The sequence below is a fragment of the Quercus lobata genome, chromosome 4 (genome assembly GCF_001633185.2).
Source record: "Quercus lobata isolate SW786 chromosome 4, ValleyOak3.0 Primary Assembly, whole genome shotgun sequence".
NCBI lineage: Eukaryota > Viridiplantae > Streptophyta > Magnoliopsida > Fagales > Fagaceae > Quercus > Quercus lobata.
In genome coordinates, this window is record NC_044907.1 from 17826171 (window position 1) to 17849921 (window position 23751).

The 23751-nt window shown below is 33.8% G+C and overlaps 2 protein-coding genes across 2 annotated transcripts; both read right to left on the reverse strand.

Moving 5' to 3' along the window:
- Positions 1 to 798: 798 nt before the first annotated feature.
- On the reverse strand, positions 799 to 10030 carry LOC115986691. Its single transcript, XM_031109937.1, has 8 exons — positions 9678 to 10030; positions 8392 to 8676; positions 7004 to 7063; positions 6692 to 6901; positions 4660 to 4778; positions 4465 to 4562; positions 1142 to 1266; positions 799 to 1064 (listed from the first exon to the last, which is right to left on the reverse strand). The coding sequence occupies exons 1-8, from the start codon at positions 9963 to 9965 to the stop codon at positions 903 to 905; spliced, it is 1347 nt and encodes a 448-aa protein (XP_030965797.1). The 5' UTR covers positions 9966 to 10030; the 3' UTR covers positions 799 to 902.
- A 2269-nt stretch (positions 10031 to 12299) lies between these two features.
- On the reverse strand, positions 12300 to 22599 carry LOC115986690 (protein LONG AFTER FAR-RED 3-like). The gene is given in 16 exon segments (XM_031109936.1): positions 12300 to 12924; positions 14514 to 14629; positions 14761 to 14843; positions 14846 to 14891; positions 15473 to 15547; positions 15671 to 15769; positions 15843 to 15938; positions 16352 to 16459; positions 17843 to 17928; positions 18505 to 18699; positions 19705 to 19828; positions 19918 to 20024; positions 20327 to 20399; positions 21271 to 21372; positions 22164 to 22360; positions 22454 to 22599. Coding segments are annotated over 15 exon segments (1626 nt in total). The 5' UTR covers positions 22305 to 22360; positions 22454 to 22599; the 3' UTR covers positions 12300 to 12749.
- Positions 22600 to 23751: the final 1152 nt, after the last annotated feature.

Below are 23751 nucleotides of genomic sequence, written 5' to 3' on the forward strand. Positions count from 1 at the left end.
TATGTTCTTGCCTTTATTTTTACTTTTTTACAAAATGTTGATACCACATAACACAACAACCAAATGGTGTCCAATGTATCTCAAAAAAAAAAAAAAAAAAAAAAAAAAAAAAAGGTGTCAAGCAACGTAGATATGAAAAACAGAACAGATCACACAGGAAAAATTATCCTTCTGCTATTAATAATAAGCTGCATATATATAAAGAAAATAAGTTTGAAGATAGAGAACACTAATTAAAGTCACCATTACCACACATCTCTCACATAGCATGAAGATTCAAGCAAGAGGCTGGCCTGGCGGTTACGGACTCTGTCTCTGTAGAACGGGACTCTCAATCTCCACGTTGGTTTTCTTCATATACTTCTCTTCTTCTTAAGAAAATTCCAAACAGTGAGCTAATTTCTCAGATTTCTCTCCCCTCTTGTGACTTACCAACTCTCTATCCTTTTCTTGATCCAGATTTAGCTTTTCATCGGTCTTAGATTTTATTGTATTTATGACACTGATACGGTACCAAGTACGAACTGTTGAATGTAGTGTTTTTGTTCTTAAACAAGTCTGAATGAACGGTTATATCTTTCAGGCTTGGCAGGTGTATTAAGCCAACCGATACATTGGGTTGGTGCAGTGTCTTTTGGGAGTTGTATTATAGTGTATTTGAGATTTGAACTTTGCGTTGGTTTGGAACAAAACAAATGCCACATGTTTTAACAGGAGTGATTTTAGTATTTACGTTCTCTCAGTTTGTTTCTGCTATTATATATTGTAATAGAAGCATTGCAACTCCTGGGATTCTACTACTGTGAAAGATTTAAGTTGTATAAACTACGACTCTACCCAATTTTATAAGAACCAAATTCAGATCAGGTTTCTTAGGGCTGTCAGACAATATACAAGAGACACTACCATGGTTCCGAGTTATTACCAATATAATTTCTAACATGCGAGGGCTTACTCCAACCTTCCTCCATCAAAATGAGGTTGAGGCGTATCATCAATTTCTCCACAGCATCTTCCTCTAGGCTGCTGAGTGAATCAGCTGATTGGCTTTTTAAGGAAGAATCCTGGAAACATTTAAGAAATCTCCTTAGTTTATTAAAAGTGAAATCACATGTTATGCCATAAAGATAGAGAATTGTACCTTGGTGTCCTGATACAACTTTAGATACTGGAGTGATTCCTCAAAGAATCCACAATGGTAGAGAAGAATGCTATAATCTCTTAATTCCTTTGCATCAGTATCCAGAAGGATAAGCCGTTCACATGCTGCAAAAATGAAGAACATTTCCAGATAAATAGGTGCATAAACAATTGAGAAGATCTTTTTCCTTCGAAGATAGTATTTAACTCATTCAATGATTTGGTGGGTAGGGCATTCACAATATAAATGAAAAAGAAAGGAAAAGCATCATAGTTTGATTTATTTATTTATTATTTATTGATAGGTAATCAAAGAACTATTATTATTGAAGAAAAAAAAAAATTCTACTTGGCAACCTAATGCTGAACAATATCAAATAAGGATAAACAGGAAGATTAAATAAACAAAAAATGATAAACCCTAATCAGCATCTAGGGGTTTACCTGGAATCAACCCCAAGCAAAAAAAATCTAGGAATAAGCACCTAAGTTTCTAGGAATCAGCACCCAACAATTGGAAATTTTCCAATTCAAATTTTCATTTCATCAAAGTCTCCCCAACATGTTTATTGGAGCCTTTTTTAAAAAGGCTTTCAGAGAGTATATCAAGAACAATAAGGAAACCCATTCAAACATAAACATAATCTCACAAAATTATCAATCAAGAAAATAACATAAATGAAATTTCAAATTTTGAAATTCAAATTAGCAGTAATCTCAGTGCATCGTGGTGTCCACACCACAACCTCAACCATTACTTTAGTGAAATAAGGTATAGATCAAAATTATAATGGAATTATATGCTAAATTTTTGAAACATGCTTATTTACTCTCTTTTTTCCCTTTTTTGGTGGGGTTGAGGAATACAAAATGTGAAGGTAGTGAATTGATGAAGCCCACATCACAGCATTGAATTTATTTTTGGTTCAAATAGCCTTATATATTCCACACCAAGTATGTCATCAATTTGTATATCTAGAAATGACATCATTTCTGTTATCATTTTTATGAAAACTCCTTGAAATGACTCCATCATATGTAATTTTTAATGTGCAATAGAAAATACGCCATACACCCTCCAAGCCTACTATTATGTTAGATTTATCTCAAAAGTAACTCCATCATATACTTTTGACTAATTCCAATTCAGGGATAGGTTGAGCAATAAAATCCAGAAGGAAGAAAAATGTATGTCATTAATTATTGAAGAATAAAATCTCAACCAACAAACCAGAGAAAAAAAGAAGGGGGGTGGGGGTGGGGGTGGGGGTGGGGGTGGGGGGAGGTGGAGGGGCACTGCATGATTTACCGCAAGCTTATATCTTTTCATCCTACTCCAATTCTTGCTATATTAAATACCCCTTGGATCAGGTATTCCTAAAAGTTGGGAGCAACCAACCAATCCAAACTTGACAAATCACAAGACATACAACATATTGCCCAGCAACTAAGGTAAAATTCCAACATTGCCACTGTTGGAAAGAAATTGAACTCTTTACTAGAAGTTTCTTGATACTTTCTGAATAACATTGGAGATAAGAAGTCATTGGTCTCTTCAATTCAAGCAGTTCTTGAAGATAGAAAATATTAATAAGATGCATAGCTGAGATTTATAAGTCTCAAACTAACATATTCCTAACCCCCATTTTAACCATTGAAAAAAATAAAGTCTCAAACTAACATTTCATTAACACCCAAAAGGTGCAGTCTTGTGCAATTTAGAATGATATTTTTGGTCACTTATGCTTGAAAGGCATAAATAGCATATAAAAGTGCAGCTATTAAATTTTAAAACAAATGTCACAACCTATCTGTAAGTGATCACTTCTTCCTAGAAAATTGACGTCAAACTTAAATGGTGTATTCCATATTACATTCATACATACAACAAACCGAACCTCCAGTTACTACAGTTATGAACCAAAATAATTCCAACACTACAGTGACCTTGATGCTATCAGCATGTAACTGAAGGCTAACACTAATCACTAACCAGGAAACTCATTAATTCTTTTAATGTTATCAACATGTAACTAAAGGAGTAACTTATAGATGTGGGTGACTCCAGGGCTTCTTCTCTTATAAACAATTTAAAATGGTACCATCATTCTAATCCTGGCTAGTATTGCCCTGTCAACATCATCAATTTTCCCCCCTCACAATTTTTCTTATACTGGCTAGAATGGTTTAATGTGTGTTACTGCCAAGTATGGTACTGCCAACATCATCAATTTCCCCCTCATGATTTTTCTAGACAACGTAAAACCTCAAAAGCATGTTATGTCATAAACCCTAATATCTTGATGTGTTTATAATTACTAATTCAAGTAGTCTTAAAACTCCAAGCAAATCTTTTGGGGTTAATCACAACTATGATCAAGAAGAAAACCAAGCATAGAGTGGTCTAATATTCAAGACCTTACATTGGTAATATAAACTAGCACTGTGCTTGTGGGACATATGATAAAATTATTTTAAATCAAATGGAATAAAATATTAAGATCATTTAAAATAAAAAAACGAAACTCCTTTTAATTTTTGAAATTTTTGGTAATTAAGTTTTAATTTAAGTAGTTTTTAAAATTTCTTGAAACTTTGGTAACAGAGTTCTACTTAATTTTACGTACTTATATTGGGAGAAAAATGAATATATATATATATAAAGAAAAAAGGGGAGGGTTCACTTGGCACAACCATAACATGTAGGACACAACTTCTATTATATCGTATATGATTTGAAATTGATGATGACAGGATATGTTCAGTGAAACAACTCTAGGTATTAATCCCATTCATATTTGTAACTCTATTTGTCTTAAGACATTTTAGAGATTTCATTGGTATTTCTAATAGAGAATCAATATCAGGTTTGAATATGAACATATGAAAGACATCTTCCTTCCCCAATCCTCACTCTCCCCCTCTTTTCTCTTCTATTTTCTTAAATGCATAAATTTTCTTTCTCCTGGGAAAGCTTCTTTCACTTTCCTACATCTTCAGATTTACTCCTATTCAAGACCAATAAGCAGTATTTGAAGATTCCATTTCTTTTTTCTTTTTTTTTAAACTCAGGACCTCCCCAATCTGTTCTGCCCTGATTGTTAGCATAGAAGGAAAATAGCACTGCAAGCTTGTAGGATCTATGGTTTTGAATGAAAACATCTCCACAAGAAAACGCATTTCTGTATTTAACCAAATGCAACTCACACTTTAAGTCCATTTTAGTTTCTATTGGCATTGACTCAGCAGCAAAAAGAAAAGAGTCTACTAAAATGTAGCATCATCTTCTAGATACTAGGAGTAAAAACTGCACATGGTAAATACCAGATAATGCGCGCCTCATGTCCCCAAAACGTACACTGGTCCAAACACCACGTTCGAGCCTATGTTGAGCAGCCTTAGCAGATGCAAGCTGAAAGCCACTGCAGAAGAAAAATTATGATATTAACACCTGATCTAAACATTTTGTGTAAAGTTAAGAACAGATCACATTGCAGTTTAATTGAAAACCAAAAATACCTTTCTTCTGCAATATTTGATTTATCAATGCAGTTAGCGGCATGTGCTGCCCATAAGAATAAACTTCTGGTATGATCATGTTGAAATGGCCAGAAAGCATTCTTCAGATTTCTCAAAATCTGCATATGTAGATGAGGACCAGAGCTAGAATCAAGTAGGATTGACGAATCAAAGATTTTCACCCATATTGAGCATATGTTATACTCCAACCTCTCATATTACACTCAGACAAAAGTTAAGCTGAAATGCTATTCCAGAATGGCTGCATTAGATGTTTTTAAAAGACAGATGTGAGCCATGAAGAAAATATTCCCTATTATAAATAACAATATCACCTCGGAACTGTGTCAGTAACATACATGCACAGCAGTACATCTCAGACTTCTGAGCTTTGTCAGTGATAACTATTTGGAGAGAGAGAGAGGGAGGGAGGTATTAATAGCTTAACTTTTATAATAAATTATACATATTTTTCCAACCTCCCTGGTGATTTCTCATGAAATTTCAAGGTGGCCTTTCCTGTGGTAAAGTCAAGCATCATGCAGTATATAATTAGTCTACAAAATCATTAGAAAGTTTCCAAGTGTGCAAAAGGATCAAAGAAATTTGGAAAAAAATAACATCTGTTATAAAATTTAGGATATCAACTTCAAAAATGGATATGTATTCATAATCCAGTGCATATTTTCTGAGCAAATTAACTTTATAAAGAACTAGATGAATGCCTAAAAGAAATGAAAACAAAAAGGAAGGCAAAGCAAGAAACTACAGCACAATACTTTAACTTGTGTTTTCTAATGAACTTCACATTGATTTACTTGACATTCGACTTAAATATAGCTAAAAGAATACAAGAGGGATCAGTAAAGAATATATTATAACAAAAAACCAATCCAAAGCCTTTTTCACCTAATCTCTGCCACTGCCATCACCAAATCCTTCTGTCAGGACAATACCTACATAAGATTGTCAATCCTTCATTTCATCCTTACGCCACCAAGCTGAGTCAACAGCAGTTCACAAACTGCAAGACATCATCTAGTCAACTAGGTATTTCACCACCACTAACCCAAAGCTTCCACCATCAATAACCGTTGAATTATTGATCCAAAAGCCCATTGAAGTGGCGCTTCAGCCACCACAAAGGCTCATACCACCTTCATGATAGCCCATGGCTCCAACATTTGTATTTTCAGAGGTTAATTGTTTTTGTGAAATTGTCCAATGGAAAAAAATTGTAATTTAACCTGACAATAACACATTTATTAAATCATTTATTGAATATGACATATCTTATTTGATGGAAACCTTATTGCTCCTTTTTTTTTTAATAAGTATTGGAAATACTATTTTACATTTTTTTTTTATAGAGTTTCAATCTATAGCGTCCTCTACTAATGGTTGTGCTCTTTATAATCAAATCAAGACACCAAAAACAGTCTCTATTGCATAAAACTTCCTCAAAATTCCAGCAAAGCTGTGATTTCTAGAAAATAAAAAAGCAAGCACCAAAGTTATACCCAACAACTTCTAGGGGAATGAAATTTTATAGACGTAATTTCTATTGAGGTTTCCAATTTCCCCAAATGCATGCCCTCACAGAAGCTTTATATTAAATTTATTTACTTTGAGTGCTGAATTTATATTAATTGGCCTTTCTGCAAAATCTCACCAAAAATAAAGCTAATAAACTAGAGAAGTTGAACAGTTTCAATTTCTCTTAATCTTTTATTCTATTTTATTATAAGTAACTCGGCTGTTAATGTTAATGAACAGTTTATCAGATATTCTTCAAATTGATTAGGTAACAGTATAGAAAATCAAACCCTGTGCGCCATAAGATATGGGAAAACATTAGTGTTCATAAACACAATTACGCCAGGTACACACCTCACGTGTGAAGATTGTTCATTCTTCCATTGAAGGGTGATAGTGATACAACTACTTATATCATAAATAAGGTAATAAATAATAGGCTTTATTATACAAAATAAGGCAAAAAAATGCAAGCAAGCAGGAAAACAGGAGTTACCTCCAGCAATAGCGTTTGCGATGTAATTATATGTGGCTGATCTGACTCCTTGCTTTTTTGTTTATCATAGCCTCTTGGTAGACTATGAAGATCATGAGGAAAGAATATCTCCACATCAAAATCCACAAGGCCCCACATGCGAAGCATTTTCAGGAGTTCCGAGTATATAAGCGAAAGCATGGCGATGGAGCCTGAACGATGGGTCAAAACCTATTCAAAGTGTGAAGAAAAAATTACTAAAAAATCCCTCATTTAAGAGAATTCTCTCAAAAACAAAAACACTGTAACAAGACAGAAGGTAGAACTCCATACTGAGTGAAGATAAAGAGCTCGTGGCTCTGATTGATTTCTTGAATGAGTTCTTCGAAAACCCTGAAAAGAAGAAACCATGTCATACAAAAGTAAATATCATGCAGCAAGGGTCACAAATTGATCTATGATATAAAATCTGAATTAGCTTTTAAAGGTAATAGATCTATATGAAATCATAGATGACATGACTACATGTAACAGTCAGTCATTGACTAAATTCTTGCTAGCAGAGGTGTAATATAGTTTTGCTCTGGTAATCCACACAACACACACATTGTGGAAGATTACTGGAAGAAAATGGGACATATTCTGGTCTTGGAGATAATTCTAACATTCATTTTAGGCATGATCTGTAGAATGGTGAGAGTACTCTTAAGAAGAGTCTAAGGTGGCAGATCATTTAGAGTACAGAATGAGTTGTTTTTATTCACTAGAGAGGTGCATGATTGGAAATTAAAATCTATGACTCAATTGTTGGATGACATATACGCTAGGAAGATACATCATGGGGAAGTAAATAAATTGGAATGGATCCCTTCAAAAACTCAAGGCTTCCAGGTGAAGAACTATTATAAGGCATCAAGAAGAGAGAAGGGGGTAGAGTGAATTTTCCTTGGCAAAGCAATTAGAAAGTTCTTGTACAGCCAAGGGTGTTTTTTTTTTTTTTTTTTTTTCATGGTGTGTCATAGGGAAAGACCTTGACTACAGATAAAATAAGGAAATAAGGGTTAATCATTATGGATTGGTGCTTTGTGTGAAATAGTGATTGAGAGAGTATGGCTCATCTTTGCCAACATTCTGCAGTGACTTAGTAATTGTGGCCTTTGGTTTTCTTTTTGTTCTTTTGTGTTTCATGTGGTGCCTTTGAAGAGAAAGGAATGTTTGATGCTTTGTATGTTAAGAGTTACGCATAACAAAGTTGAAATAATTACTTTTGAAGACCTTATATTGCTGGACTTCGACTTCTCATATTCTCTTTTTTCCCCCTATCATGGACTTTCTAGGACTCACAGATGCCTGAAGTTTTCATTTACCTTTGTTTAGTTTTATATTGTTACTTTTGCTTTGGGCTATTCTTTTGTATTCTTTTGAAGTGCTAGGGTTGCGCCCCTTTTGCGCTTTTTCTTTTAATGGATTTTTGTTACTTATAAATACACATGCACACACACGAATTCCCTAACAAATTCAACAGTAAGCATGAAATGGATATATAAACTCATAATCAAAGGACGAAAAATTAAAAAAGCAAAATTATAGGTTGAAATAGCACAAACATATTGACCTTAGACAAAATAAAGTGATGTGCTTGTCATACAAGTTTCATTTTTCTTAGTAAACCTACTATTCAACTTTGAATACGCATATAAAAATTCCTTCAATGAACATACCCTTCTGCCATACAGATATCTCTCTATGCTCTCCAAAAACTTCTCTGGCGATGAACTATAAGAGGAGTTATAGTGAGAGCAGTAGCCTACGGAAAGATCATCCAATCTTTCAATGAAAGCATCTACAGGGAGAGGAACTGAAGAGTGAGAAACAAGAGAATCATCCTCTGCCGCTATATAAAGAGCCGTTTTCCCCAAATCAACACGACTATTGATGCTAATGCTGGTTTCCCTCTCAATGCCAGACAATTTCCGGATCTGCGCACAGAAACCCTCCCTTCCTTCCTGCTCACGCATAAATTATGGACCAAATTCACCAAATCAAACCATATTACATCCTAAGAGATATCTAACTGAACAAAATAAATGAAATGAAATTAGTAATCACATGAATTCTTGAAATCCCATAAAAAAAAAAATGCAGTACAAAGACAACTAAATGGACCCAGAAAAAAAGAAAGAAATCAAGGCAATGTGCTCTAGCTAAATTGGCACCTCCACTTGTTGTAAGAACAAGGTGGAGGATAAGGTTGTAGATTCAAGACCCAGTGAGTGCGTGTACATAATTACCAATATATATATAAAATACCCCTAGATTACTCGGAACTGGTTCTCGAGGATGGGTTCAATTGTTCATAACCATAGCTTTTACTGGCTGGAGCACAAGTACAAAGGGCTGTTCTTTTAGAAAGGTTCCCTATGTTATCATATAAGATCAACCAAATTAAGAAGTGCTCAAATGGAACCTCTTTTTAAGAACTGTGAGGAGGGTGTGCTAATGTGTTTTATAAAATAATTTTCACCATTAATATTCAAAAAAAAAAAAAAAAAAAACCCAAATTCACTCCAGAAAGAAAATAATAATATTAAAAAAAAATCATCAATCATGAATTGCGCTTACCAAGAAAGAAATAAATTTTTATCAGAATCTAGAATATCAATTCCACAAAATTTCAATTAAACCAACCAACATTGTTCCCACTGTGAGAGCCATACCCGTGTCTGTGTCAGTGTCCATCACACACGCCCCCAAAAATAATAATAAATAAATAAAAGAAACGATTTTGGGCATTTTGGGTGCTTGTATATGAGGTCCCAAAAAAAAAAAAAAAAAGCCTTATTTTGCAAAATTTTCACAATATTAATAAATAAATAAATAAAAATCTCTCTTATATTAATAAAAACTACAAACAAAGTGAGCAAGCGATAGATAGAACAAAAATTCTAAGGCCACAGAAAAAGAAAATTCGAATTTTGGAGAAAAAAGGTTTTGGAAAATTTTTTACTCTGGCATGAGAGGTGTGGATTCCAGAAGATTCCAGAGCGTCGTGGAGCACGAACTTGAACTCACGCGCCGCCGCATCGGAGCTCGATCTCGATGATCCCTCGGTTCCGCCACTGCTACAAACAACGCGAAAGCAGGAAGACGAAGAAGGAGAAAAGGAATGGAATTTGAAGAATTTGGAAGGAGCTGGTGGTGGTGGTGTTGTTGTTGATGTGAGAAACGAAGGTTTGCGAATCGGAATCCATGGCGATGACGTGGCAGCAGCTGAAGACCCTAACAACGAACTCATATCGTGGTTTTTAACTGTTTTTTTAACAGTTTTATTCTGATTGAATTTGAATTAACCGTTTTTCACACACATCTATATAGAGAGAGAGAGAGAGAGTTGTGTTTTTGATATTGACAGGTGTTCGAATAGAGTTAGGCGGCTAGGACAAGGAGTTACTATTTACAGTACCTTTTTTTAATTTATTGGCTAATCCTCCTTTTCCAAATGATTGATTCTCGTTTTTCAAAACCAAATGATCGATTGATTGATTGAAGTTTGTGTTCAGTGTATCTGTGCACGATATAATTAGGACTCATGTCTAGTTTTGGACTCGAGTTCAGTTTATAAATCCATGTATCTTATATCTTTAGGTTTAGTTTATAATTTTTTAACTAGATATTTTTTGTTGTTTTAAATATGCAATGACAAGACAAGTGATAGTGAATTTTAATCTTTATGTTTTATTTAGTTATTGGATAATGTGGCAATTTTTTATTAAAACAAAAAAAATTCTAATTAATAAAATACTAAAAATAAGTCAAACCCTATATCTTTTTTATTGAATGTAAAATTTGAAAATCTATAAATTGCATATTCTTATATGATTAGAAATCAATTGGTATGTCATTAATCAAATTATGCATAAAAAATAAGTTTATTAATCGAATAGTAAATCACATTTGATTTAAATGAAATTTTTTACATGCATGCTAAAAAACATAAAAAAAATTGTAATCCAACGGTTAGATTTTAAAAATTTAGACCTAATAAAAAGATATATGAATAATTTGAAAGATTTTTATTTAAACTAGTTTAGAGAGATACGGAACACACAATGCCACATCTCGTGTTCAAAACATGATTTTAGTTAAAACTGTGAAATCGTGTTTTCACCATTTTATAATTATAACTGAAATCTTGTTTTCAATACAAAATTTCACATAAGTGTGCAATAAAAAATGTGTAAAAAGATGTAGGTGTTGTTTTTTAAAATTCAGCAATATGACTATACTCAATTAAAAATACACTTTCATCTTATTAAAAAAAAAAACCACATGTCTAAATTTTAAGAGATGAACCTAAAAAATAGCAAATGAGGTAATGTGTCCTAAAAAGATTTAGCTTTATTGTTAAAATAATTTTTCACGTGAGAGACACCAGTTTATGAGCTATTTATTTATAGAATTTGTTAAATTTGCTAATCCCTCAAATGATTGGCATTTTAATTATTTACTATAATTATTTATGTGAGTTTCTTTTTTGGATTAAAAGTTAAAACCGATTTTTATTAACTAACCAGAAACACTACCACTCACCCTTACCGCGATGGTCACTTCATAAATATACGTACTTGTAGGGTATGGGGGGTAAGGATCAAGATTCAAATCTTTAGAAGATTGCTTCACACAAATATACATTTAGATTATGCTAAAGTAAAATTTATATCTTATATAATAAAATAAAATAAAAAGTAAACAGAATCGGCAGATTAGAGGACAAAGAATTTCATAGGACTATCCCAAATCCCAAGTTCTCGAGAAAAAGCAGTAAACAATAAACATAGGTCCACATTCGAAGCAAAAAATAAATAAACATAGGTCCACATGAGTTATTTTTATATAAATGGCATGCCTCATGTGTGATTCTTTTTCTTTTTTTCTTTTTTTTTTAAGAATTAGAACGTGTGTTCAGTATTGTGTCTGTCTTTTATATAAAAATAAATCATTTATGCAGTGATTGCTGTGAGGAAGTGAAAAGTGTGGATGCAATTTCCTTCTTTTAAAAATAAAAATTCTCCTACTAGAATAGATATTTACAAATAATAGTACTAGATTTTCAATGCAAATTGAAGTACAAATCAACCGCTCAATAGGTTTTTTTTTTTTTTTAATAGGAAGGCCATACAGTGTAGGTAACAAAAGGACACAAGAATGGTGGGCAACTAGACCAAATTTGTCTTATGCCAAATTTGTCCTTGTGGGCAACTAGACCAAATTTGTCCTTGCCAAATTTGTCCTTGTGGGCAACTAGACCAAATTTGTCTTATGCTAAATTTGCCATAAATTTGCAAGAAATTTTGCTGCCCTATATATATGCCACTGACAAACTCAATTTCACAGCCTGCCAAAATGGTGAATTGTGATTAGTAAAAAGAAAAAAAAGAACTTTGTCAGTTTAGATAAAAAGTAGTAGACACTTACAATCGACCACTTCAACATATTGTAAAATTGGGTTTGTCCATAGATTTATTCATTCACGAAAAGCTTTAAGCTTTACGCATTGAAACATAATTTCAAAACAAGACAAGGGAAAGTACATCATCCACCAGCAAGCCTAACAAGAACAAATTTGGAGTTGTAGAATTGATGGCCAAAACAGCACTTAATTCCATGGTTTCTCCACCTGGAACCCTTTCAACTTTAGCAGCAATGACATTTTATACAAAGGTATTGGCACAAGAATTCCCAATTCTTGAGCATGGAAAAACATGATAACTAGCTGCCTCCTTATACAAACAAACAAAAAAGAGATCTTAAACCTTCCATTGACACTGGCTATATCTTCATTAACATAGCCACTGTTGTTCTATATCTACATGAAAATCATACAAACATCTTTGAACAATCACTGAACACTGACTATTTCTTCCGAAACCATGTCCAAGGATTGCTTTCTGCTAGACATATCTTTTGCTTCTGCAATAAATGCAACTCCATACCATAGTTTTACTCCCAATAAAATTCAGCCAGGAGCTATTATTCCCTTTTCTCTTGTATCAATTTTCTGTACTTCACTTGAAGGCTTTCAAGGATAGGCCTGTACCCCTGAAACATATGTTGCCTCAATAGATGCAGATCCTTCTGCCGCAAAGTCATCCCATGAATCAGTAGATAGTATGACAAAATCTGCAAGTTTCCCAGGTGATAAAGATCCCAAATCATTGTCAAGGAAGCATGCCCGAGCAGCTGAAATAGTGTGCCTGCCAGCATGAAAGCGCAAGTTTTTCATGTACAAATGTGATTGACACTGATGAAAGAAGTGATATCAAACAGTTGTAAAAGGCACTGATCAGGTGAATAACAAATAAATTTAAGAAGAAAACAAAAACACACAAAATAGAGGCATCAACAAAAATGATCATTGAATCATAACAAATTTGGGATGGAGGGAATACGTTATTTTTGGTTTGACAATTTGCAGGGATGTGGCTCACTAGTGGATATTTTTGTTTGGATATAAGGGATGGTTAATTTTTTGTACATATCTGTACACACAGCCTTAAATCACGTGTTCAAAACACGATTACATTTATAATTTTGAAAAACTAAAATCGTGCCTTGAAGACACGACTTCACAATTTAACTGAAATTGTGTTTTGAACACACAATTTCGGCTGATGTGGCATACACTGTACACACTGGTGTGTAATTAACAGCACTCATAAAGGATTAAAGGCTTAAGACTAGGGATATTAATGTGGCTAAATGAAGGCAGCATTTGCTCCTTTGGAGTACAGCGTACTAAGCATCTGTAGGGAGGTTCCCCTTGTTGGATCAGGAACCACCAACTGAATTGTTTTGACTCCATTTAGAGTGTCTGGTGAGACATTACAGAGCATTTGGGGCCAGTTTATTGGTACAATCTTGTATAGGGAAATGTCAGAAAATGCTTTGGCATTATTTTAAAATTATGAGTCATTTACTTCAGAGGGATTATTTTCTGACAATTTTTTCCCTCATTGGTAATTACATATGCACCTAGTGGGTCTTGAAGCCAGTACCTCACCCTCCACCTTGCTCTTAGGAGAGAAGGTGCTACTTGAGTTATGTAGCTCATTGGCCAAATTTTCATGTCCAAGATTATTTAAGCATCCTGGCAAAATCATCTTAACACCCTGCATTTAGCTTTAGTGGCACTAACAAGACATATCAGCTCAATTCAATTGGTGCATTTCAATAGAATCTCTTCAGTTTGTCCATTCCATCCTAATCCAGTAGAATAGTTCTCCTCCAATCTGTCACTTCTTAACACCAATCAACAATAATAACAGGAAACGTCCAAACACATGGTATATCTTAGTTCCAGTCCTGACAAACTATGCTTGTAGTCTTTCATTATTATCATAACATGCCACTCTATGTTTGAAATTTAGCATAAGCCACCCATGTTTGCACCACCACCACCAGGCCGTCACCACAATCTAATGCCTCTATCATCATCTGAGATTCTGGCAATCCAAATATGGCCTTCAGGATATTCTTTTTTATATGAGAAAAAAAAAAGTTTTGAAATTGAATCCAGCCGAGGTCTTAGGAAGAAGGGGAGGAGGGTTGGTTTGTACCACCAAATGTACAGGTCATGTCTGGTCAGGGAACTTGACTACCCATTCTAGCTGACTTGGTTTTTGAACTCACACATGACAATTCCTATATTATAGCACGGTACCAAGCATACAAAATCTTGGTTTCATATATATGTGTGTGTGTCTGTGCACAGAACAAATAAGCATTCATTCTATGTCAGGAAGATGAAAACTTCTGAAGGATCAAACATCTTAATATTGCTTACGCCTTTAATGCATCATTCAATGTAAGGCACTCTGATGGAATCCAAGCATCATCCCAGGCAGGAGGTATTCTCTTCATAGCTGTCCTGATACTACCTAAAGGATTAATATCTGCAACCTGAAACAACAGCACTGGCCTCAAATTTTGCAGAGTATGTCAACATTACTAATTAATTTAATAAATATATAAGAGTCTATTAGCAATAATATGCAAGGACAAATAATTATTTATGAATCTCGAATACTTACTGGCCAGTCAGAGCCAAATGCCAACAGGGCATTGCTATCTAAGAGTGACCGAAATAGAAAAGATTCCTTTTGAGCCCTGTCCATCCAAGTTTCTTTGTAGCAGAATCAGCATCATCCAATAGGTGCAATGGCTGTTCAAATTGGCAATCATGAAAGCATATTCATTCAGAATGATAGTTTGTAAGGATGCAAGTCGTCCTTTTCAGAAATGATCTATTATCTTATATTCTCTGATCAGGCAATGATAAGCCACAACAAAGCAAGGAAAAAGGAAGAAAGAAATTGATCCAATCAAGATACTTCCATCCAAAAATTGGAAGACTGAAAACACCTACATAGGGAATAACATACCATCTTACAATGAATTATACTAGGATTTGTCTCCAATTTACATTTCCTACAATTTTAATGAACAAGTAGGGATCATTGCCAAGCATCCAAAATCGACATAAGGTACATGTTTCTAAAGACTCGTAGACACTTAGCATGCAATTTGCATGTTGTCCATTACTGTTAAAAATCAAACTTGATCACAGTGGCAAGTGAAAGGAGGAATCATACATCCTAATAATTGCACTCAGCAGCAGATTTACATAACATTTTCAACTATGAGCCTTGATGCAGAAAAATCCCAAAGATGAAAAATTACAAGAAGAATAGGAATAGCAAGATTCAAACAAAATAATGCCCAAAAGATAGTTGAAATAAAAACCTGTACAGAAGCAACAATCCCTTGTCGACCAAATCGGGCAGCTGCCCCAGGTGCAAAATGCTGTGCATGCTCAATCTGATAGCATCAATCCAGTTGTGCAAAAAATAAAAATCATAACCAAAAGGATGGGGGTCTCCTATATTTCAAAATATGCAAGAAAATTTTTTTAAATATTGTCAATCATTTTCTTAAATTTACCCTGAATCTTCGATCCCTCATTCCATTAGTAGAAACAACTGACTCATAAATATCCAGGATTAAGTCGTTTGCTCTGTCACCTATGGCATGCATAGCAACCTGAAACAAGCTAGAGGTAAAAGCCAATTAGCACTAATACAAATAAGGTGATTTTTGTAAATCAAGGAAACACCTGAAGGCCTGATTTATCAGATGCCATGGTCATGTTGGCAAGAATTTCGCTTTTTGTCACTTGTAGGCCATAATTATGAGGCTCATCGGCATACGGCTACACCATAGACCAAAAAACGTAGATAAATTAGCTTACAGAGTGGATAAATGATAAAAAGTCATCTTGTGATAAAGTTTTACAAAACACAGTTGAAGCAGCAGTTATAAGGTTGACTAACTAAGCTTTTTTGTCTTCTCTTCTTTTTTCTTTTTTTTCCTTATACATATAAGTGGCTGAGTGTAGTTAGCAGGGCCAGGCACACAGCATGGCTTGTATGGGTGGTGATCTCGATCATGGGGTTTATCCATTTAGGTTTGAGATCCAGGACAACTAGTGAAGCTAACTAGAAGCTATAAGACATGCTCAACCTTTAAAGGGAAAAAAATTACAGAACAGATTTAAGTGCAAATAATAGATGGACTAAAACAGACATAAAAGTTTTATGAATGCTAAAATATCTTTCTTCTCACCTCATAAAACAGTGCGCTCTTTGAACCCAAAGAACCATCAGCAAAAGCCTTTACACCACCCAAGTAAATCCACTGGCTTATGGCACGACCCTTTTCTTCAATTAGATCCTAAGTGGGAATTACAAAACTCAGTAATAGTTAATGGATAAAAATTTAAAGCATCCACTCAAGGTACCAATTAGATTAGACTCATCAGAAAGGAGAAAATTCTTGGAAAGTCTGTGTTGCTTGTGAACAAAATAAGACACAACAGCTTAACTGAAGGAAAATAAATAAACACACACACACACACACACAGTACTACTGTTTCTAGATTCAACATAAAATGAAGGCCAAAATACATTGTTGGTTCCTAAACTTTAGCCCATGAGCTATTTTAATCTATTTAGTTTAATGTGATCACTATTCATCCCTAACAAACTTAAAGTGATTGATTTAGTCCCTAAAAAGTTTTAAGTGGTTGATTTAGTTCCCTAACAGACTTTTAGTCCCGGAAAGGTTTACTGGAGTAATGGCATGTCAGTTTTTAGCTTGGCCAAGTCATCTAAGGTATCAAAAGCGACCACTTTAAACTATAGGGACAAATTCTCTCATATGTTAAATTTTAGGGAACGACAATGTATTTAAGAAAAAAATGAACCTTTAGAAAATTAAAAAAAAAAAATGCTCAAACACCATAAAATTGCACCAAACTTCCAAGACATTACTTTCCACATCTCAAACTTATAGGGGAAATCATTTGGTAGAAGAACCATTTTGACACCTATGGGAAGCCAGTCTCATCCACATAATTTGAGATTAAGTTAAAAATTTATAACTTGGATTCAAAACCCTGCACAATAATGACACTGGCATAGACATAGCTAAACCAGAGTGGAAATGATTTGCTTCTTAAAACTATCCCTAATGACACTAACTTGACATGCACTAAATCCTTGATTAATTGATTTGACCACTAGGTCCTATACAGGTGGCAACCATGGTCCAGTTTTCTATACAAATCTTGAATAGGTCCATTTCCTAGATCAACAGAACAAACATCAATAGAAGCTATGTTAGGATTGAGAGTGACTGAGAGAAAAGTGATTCAGTGCATGTCAACGGCGGAAAGCCCTTAATGGCTACAGCTTTACTATGACAAACTTTATGTGTTACAGTGAATCCATTGAGGGGTATATATAATTCAGTAAACCATAGAGTAATTCTACAATTAACTGTAAGGTACTTTACTTGCACTACAAGTAGGGTTGCTACAAGAATGATTACTTTGTTTGTACTTCAAGTAGGTTCTATTACTATGAATCTGGACTAAGATAAAGGATTTGGCCCGTGACTAGGATTGGCCCCAAATGTTTCTAACAAACATTATTGAGCTCATTAAAATAAGAGCAATACAACACCAGAAAGCCACCTAATGCAAGCAGAACCTAAAAAAGAAACTATTAACAAAAGAATCACTTATTATAACTAGCAATGATAAGAAAGTCATACATGTAAACGTGACCATGTCTCCATTGGAAAAAATAGGCTAACTTTGATTATCATCTTCTCTGAAGCATCAGCCCATTGATACACATCTGTGAAAATCACAAAAAAGAAAAACAAGTGCATGAATGTAAAAAGGCATTATCACGACAATAATACTATTGCATATGAAACTGAAATGTAAATGTTAAAAACATAAAATTTGAACTACTTACAACTTATGGGATTATCCATTGAGAATAGAGATGAGAGAGACAACAGAAGACTGGTAGCTAAATTTTAAAATTACAATCTTTCCCTCAATAATACATAACTATCTTGACATGGCTACATTAAATTCACCAATCAATCCAAGGGGAGCATTTCGATGTCCCATGGATTTTAATTGATATTATTGGTTTATTTAATTATGTTGCACTTCAATGTTCAAACTCATTTGTTTTTACTTTGCATTCCAATAGATTTTTTTCCCCCCTTAAAACACATTCAAAATAAAGCCATTTAAAAATCATACAATATTCATTTTGGTAGTTTTTTATTGTAATTCCCTTTTACCTTATGAAAGCGCTGAAGTGCATGTTCAAAAATAAAACACTTTTCATTCTTTGATAAATACAAATTTCATTTAACATGACATCCAATGAACCTCAAAATTATTTAGCAGAGACCTGAGAAGTCTTTCCAGGAAAGCTCTGCTGATGCTCCAGGATAATATCTCCCAAAATCAACTACTGTTGTCACACCCCTCATCAAGGCAAGATTACTGGCTTTAAGCAAAGCTTCCCTCCTTTCATTCACTGTGTCCTCTGGAATATAAGGAAGGAGAAGTTTCCTAGCAGAATCAATCAGCAATCCAGTAGGTTCTGCTTGATGATCAGAATGCAATACAAGTTATTTATTGTAGCAGTGTCACCCTATTTAAACATGTAAAGAATCTTAGAATTGAAAAAGTAACATATATTGCTATGCCATTAGTAAATATATGGCATTTATAAGATCTTTTATCTTTACTAGTAGTTAAGCACTAATCAGATTGACAATAGACTCCATAAATATGTTTATGAAATGGGGAAGTTCATCCAGTACCAGATCAAAATAAATAATTTAAGCAGATTAATGGAGAATTTAGAGGGTAAGGAACATGCAACACTAACTTTGCCAACAGGGGCTAGCCATATATTTATAACATCTACCACAATTTATTTGAGTTTCATGAGTAATGAGATCTTATAGTCGTACTACTAAAATTTTTAAGTGTTACCCACCAAGAGCAATGATGCTGGTGAAACAGTAGAGCTTGTCTACCACACAGCATCCAGTCTTCTGATATGAAAATTTCCTTCTTCTTTTTTATAATTCAATTGTTATAACAAGTGGGGGAGGAGGATTTAAATTGGTTCTCCTCATAAAGAAGACACAGAAATGCTACTGAACTACAAGGATCTTGGCGATACGAAAAATTCCTTTAAAAGAAATAGAAGAGGTTCAAAAATAAATACTGTGAAATATGCCAAAGACAGGGAAATTTGGCTGAACTTGACCAATATATATAAAGGGGAGTGGTGACGAAGACCATACTCTTTCTTGATTAGCTGATGAGGTAGAAAAAGAGAGATCTGGATGGAAAAATAACAATGTTCATGGGTTCAATTCCATACTGGTGTTTCTGTTGTATTTATCTAAAGAAGGAAAAAAAAAATATTGATATTAAACATTAGAAAGAAGGAAACAAAGTAGCGAAGCTTGAAGAGACCTCACAATCAAAATGGAGGGAACTCAATCTTATAATCAACATGCCAGTTTGATAAAACCAGATGCTTTGAGCAGTTAGAAGCATCTTAACACAAATTAATCAAATTCAGTATTACCTCCATCAACAGTTCTCACAATAGTTCCACCTTCAGGATCTTTGGTTAGATTGCTAATTCCAGACAACTTTAGTGCCACTGAATTTGCCAATCCCATATGACCATCCATCCTATACAACCAAACCTGCGTATAAAGATAGTTTAACTTGGTCCACACTATTCTGATTGTTAGTATTCATACTAGAAGCCAAAATTAATGAAGTCACCACTTACAGGATTATAAGGTGTGATATCATCAATCCAAGAAGCCAGTGGAAATTCTCCTCCCCATAGATCATTGTTCCATCCACCACCCAAAATCCAGGAACCCTCTTTTGCATCTGAAAATTTTTGTTCAACCACGAACAATTTGAAAAGGTTGCATAAGCTTGACAATTCATGTTTTACAAGGAAGAAATGCTACAATAAGTTCATGTTGTGTACACAATGGGTTGATAGAATGCATTGATTATAGTAAGACCACATGAACTAGATTGTGCAGCTTATGATATTTAGATCTGTCTATGAATTGACAAATCAGCAATTGGTCAGAGAATATATACTCATTGCATGTGTGTGTCTATAATCACATGAAAATTGGTAGTCAAAACTCTAAAACAAGAAAACAGATGGAAACATTTACTTCTCACTGATTCCTTGATCTTTCTCACGAACTCATCTTTTTGATTTACACCTCGTAGTTTCACCCTTGCCATCTGTTTCCCCCACATGAAATTTCAGCACAACATAAAGATTTAGATCCGTGTTGTGAATAAAAGATCATATCACAAAAAACAATTAACAATAAAACAAACTTTTGGGAAAATATGTCAGTAAAAGTTTGAGGCAGCAGTCTTAATACTCTAGGAAGAAGAGGGGAGGGGAGGGGGGGGGGGGGGGGGAAGGCCATCATTTGAGAACAACTATTCAAGTTCAGAGATGGTAGAGTCCCTTTTCAAGTTAAGTTCAAACATATTATGGAAATTAGGCTCTCTACTGCCCTCAGATAGGAAGGATACCCAAAATGATGGTCGGATAGATGTGTGTGTGTAAACTAGTAATAGGCAACAGCATGAAATGATTATAGTGGAATGGCAGTGACATGAAATGATTATAGTGGCAAGGCATACAATGAAACCTACAATGGTGTGCACATATCCTCCATGTACTGATCTTTAAAGAGTGAAAAATAAATAAATAAATAAATAAAGGATCTCAAAAACTGAAATGCTAATCCTGGAGTATAAAGTAGCAGTTCTCTTACGGAATGCCTGATGGTTCAAACAAAGTCTACATCATCACAAACTAGTCGTGTGAATGATAGATGCAATGGAATATTTGTGTACGCAATAAAAATGCTTGTAACAAATTACAAAATTTCAATATAGAAAAAATGATTTCCATAGTAAACATAATTCCCTACCTGAAAAGTCAAATAATAGAAAGGGGTAATCTTCTCGACCAATTCAGCACATAAATATTAAGAGGAAAAAAGGAGGGGGGGGGGGGGGGGAGGAGAGAGAGAGAGGGGGAACGAAGCATAAATTTGGAACAGGATCAATTTAGAGGTTGAGGTTTCGGCTAGACCTGGAGTCCAGCATAAAGCAAGTGTACATGGGAATCAATAAACCCAGGAACCACAACTTTTCCTCCAAGATCTAACTCTTCAGTCCCATCTCCTGCCAGCTCCTGCATTCATGTAATTAATGCATGAGAAAGAAACTTTTACAACTTACAGGCACCAAAAAGTTTCTAGGAATCAATTTTATTGATTAACTAACAATGACATCCATTTTACTCTTTTTTCTACCCCATCACATTTTGGTGGGCTTATTATTCCTCATGTTTTCTTTTCTTTTCTGTATTCCATCACAAACCAAACATTGGAAAAAGAAGAAAATTCAATTTTTTTTTTCTCTAGGGGTGAACCCAACATAAGTGTACTTGCATCAATTAAAACACACACACAATCACGTGTGCTTCATATTTTAGAAATTTAAAGTGGTTTTAAGATAATGATAATGAAGAAGAACATAACAAAACACACACACACAAGCATGGTTCATATTTATAACAAATAGGTATAAGAGAATGATGGTGAAGTTGACTAACCTGGATAACAAACACAAACACAAACACGTGCTTCATATTTTTAGAAATTAGCAACTGGGTATAAGAGAATGATGATCATGATAAAGAAGAACCTGAACACCACACACACACAAGCACATATGGTGCATATTTTTAGAAATGAATAAATGGGGTACTAGAGAAAAAAAATAGATGAACCTGGAAAACACACACTGACACACATGTGCTTCATATATTTAGAAATTAGCAACTGGGTGTATAAGAGAATGACACTTTTTTTATGAACAAGAACCTGAGTAAAACTCAAACACACATGCTTCACAGTCTTAGAAAATTTAATAAATGGGTACTATTACAATAAGAGAATGAAGAAGAAGAAGAAGAAGAACCTGAACAAAGGAGGAGTTACCAAGTCTGAGAATCCTGCCATTGCGAATGGCCATAGAATCAGCAAAAGGAAGAGACTTATCGCTTGTGTATATCACAGCATTCCTCACCACCAAGTCTGCTGTCAGAGACAATGAAGACATTGAAGAAGATGGTATTGGTATCCACCACAAAGACTTCAAATTCAAACTCAACCAATCTGCCAAAACAAAAACATAAAAAGTGGTAATGTTTTTAAGACAAATAAAGCGTTATGTTGAAGCAAAACAAATAGTGGAAACGAAAGACTTACAGGTGGGGTTGACTGTTGAGAGAAGATGGCCAAAAAGACCACGAATGAAGCTGATATAAGTGTGTAGACTAGAGGTTCACTGAAGCTAAACTGAGCTAGATAACGTGCAGGGACATCCAGAAAATTGAGCTTTAAGTTGACTTCTAAAAATCAGTTTGTTTCACTTTCAAGTTCAAGCTTGAAAGTGTTTATAAATTAGTTTTTTTTTTTTTTAAACTAGTTTAGTATTACCTTTTATCTCAATTTTATTTTAAATAATTTAATCTTAAGTATTTTTAATATAAGTTAATTTAAAAAAAAAAAAAAAAAATTGCCTCACATTATGCAAATAAACTACCCAAAATAAGTAATTAACCTTTAAAAATCAGTTTGTTTGTTACTTTCAAGTTTCAAGTTCGGAAGTGTTTATAAATTTATTTTTTTGTTTATTTTATGTATTACATACGGTTTTGATATTATTTTTGTCTCATCTTTATTTTAAATAATCAAACTTTCAATTTTTTTAGTTTTTAATTTTTCGTTTCACATTATAAAATAAGATACCGAAAATAAGTAATTATGATTGATTGCAAGCCCATCGTGTAAGTTCACTGTTGAGGGAAGTAAACAGCGTGCAAAACGTAGATTCTCTCCAGCAATGAAGTGGATTTAGTACTATGGAATAAGATTCTTTTTTTCTTTTTCTTTTTTAAGTGAATATAACCTTCTTCTTTTTTTATGGGAAGTGAATATAATCTTGTATTCTTATGACAAGTCAAAACCATATTTTTAGGAAAATTTCATTTTGAACAAAATAAAAAATCATTTTAAACCTTATATTATAGGGGTGGTAATAAAGTAAAGGGTAAAATATTATTTTGGTTCTAAACCTTACCAAAAATCTGTTTTTCATTTCTAAACTTTATAAAAGTTTTTTTTTTTTTAATAGTTTAGAGACAAAAATAAAGACGAAAAAGCAGCATTTTGTTTTTAATAATTTACATATGAAAAATGATTTTTTTTTTTTAGTTTAAAAATAAAAAGTGAAATATTTTCAACTATTTAGAAACAAAAAATAAACTTTTCAATAGTTTAGAAACAAAAAACGAATTTTTTAACGTTTAGGGACCAAAAACAAGTTTTTGGTAAAGTTTAGAAACCAAAATAATATTTTAGCCTAAATTAAATCCTAAATTTTCAAAACTTAGAAATCAAAACTGTTATTTAAAATAGATGCGATAGAATTTTAAATTTTATTTTTTTCTTTTTCCCCAATAGAAAGGCAATATAGTGTAGGTAGCAAAAGGACACAGCAATTG

Bases quoted from the DNA above. Each gene is read 5' to 3' on its own strand.
- LOC115986691 (XM_031109937.1), bottom strand. From the start codon at position 9,965: ATGAGTTCGTTGTTAGGGTCTTCAGCTGCTGCCACGTCATCGCCATGG. The intron at 4,779-6,691 runs GTAACTCCTGTT...CTACATATGCAG, and splicing joins CGCAAACGCTATTGCTGGAG to ATTTTGAGAAATCTGAAGAA. The intron at 1,267-4,464 runs GTATTTACCATG...TCATTTTTGCAG, and splicing joins CATGAGGCGCGCATTATCTG to CATGTGAACGGCTTATCCTT.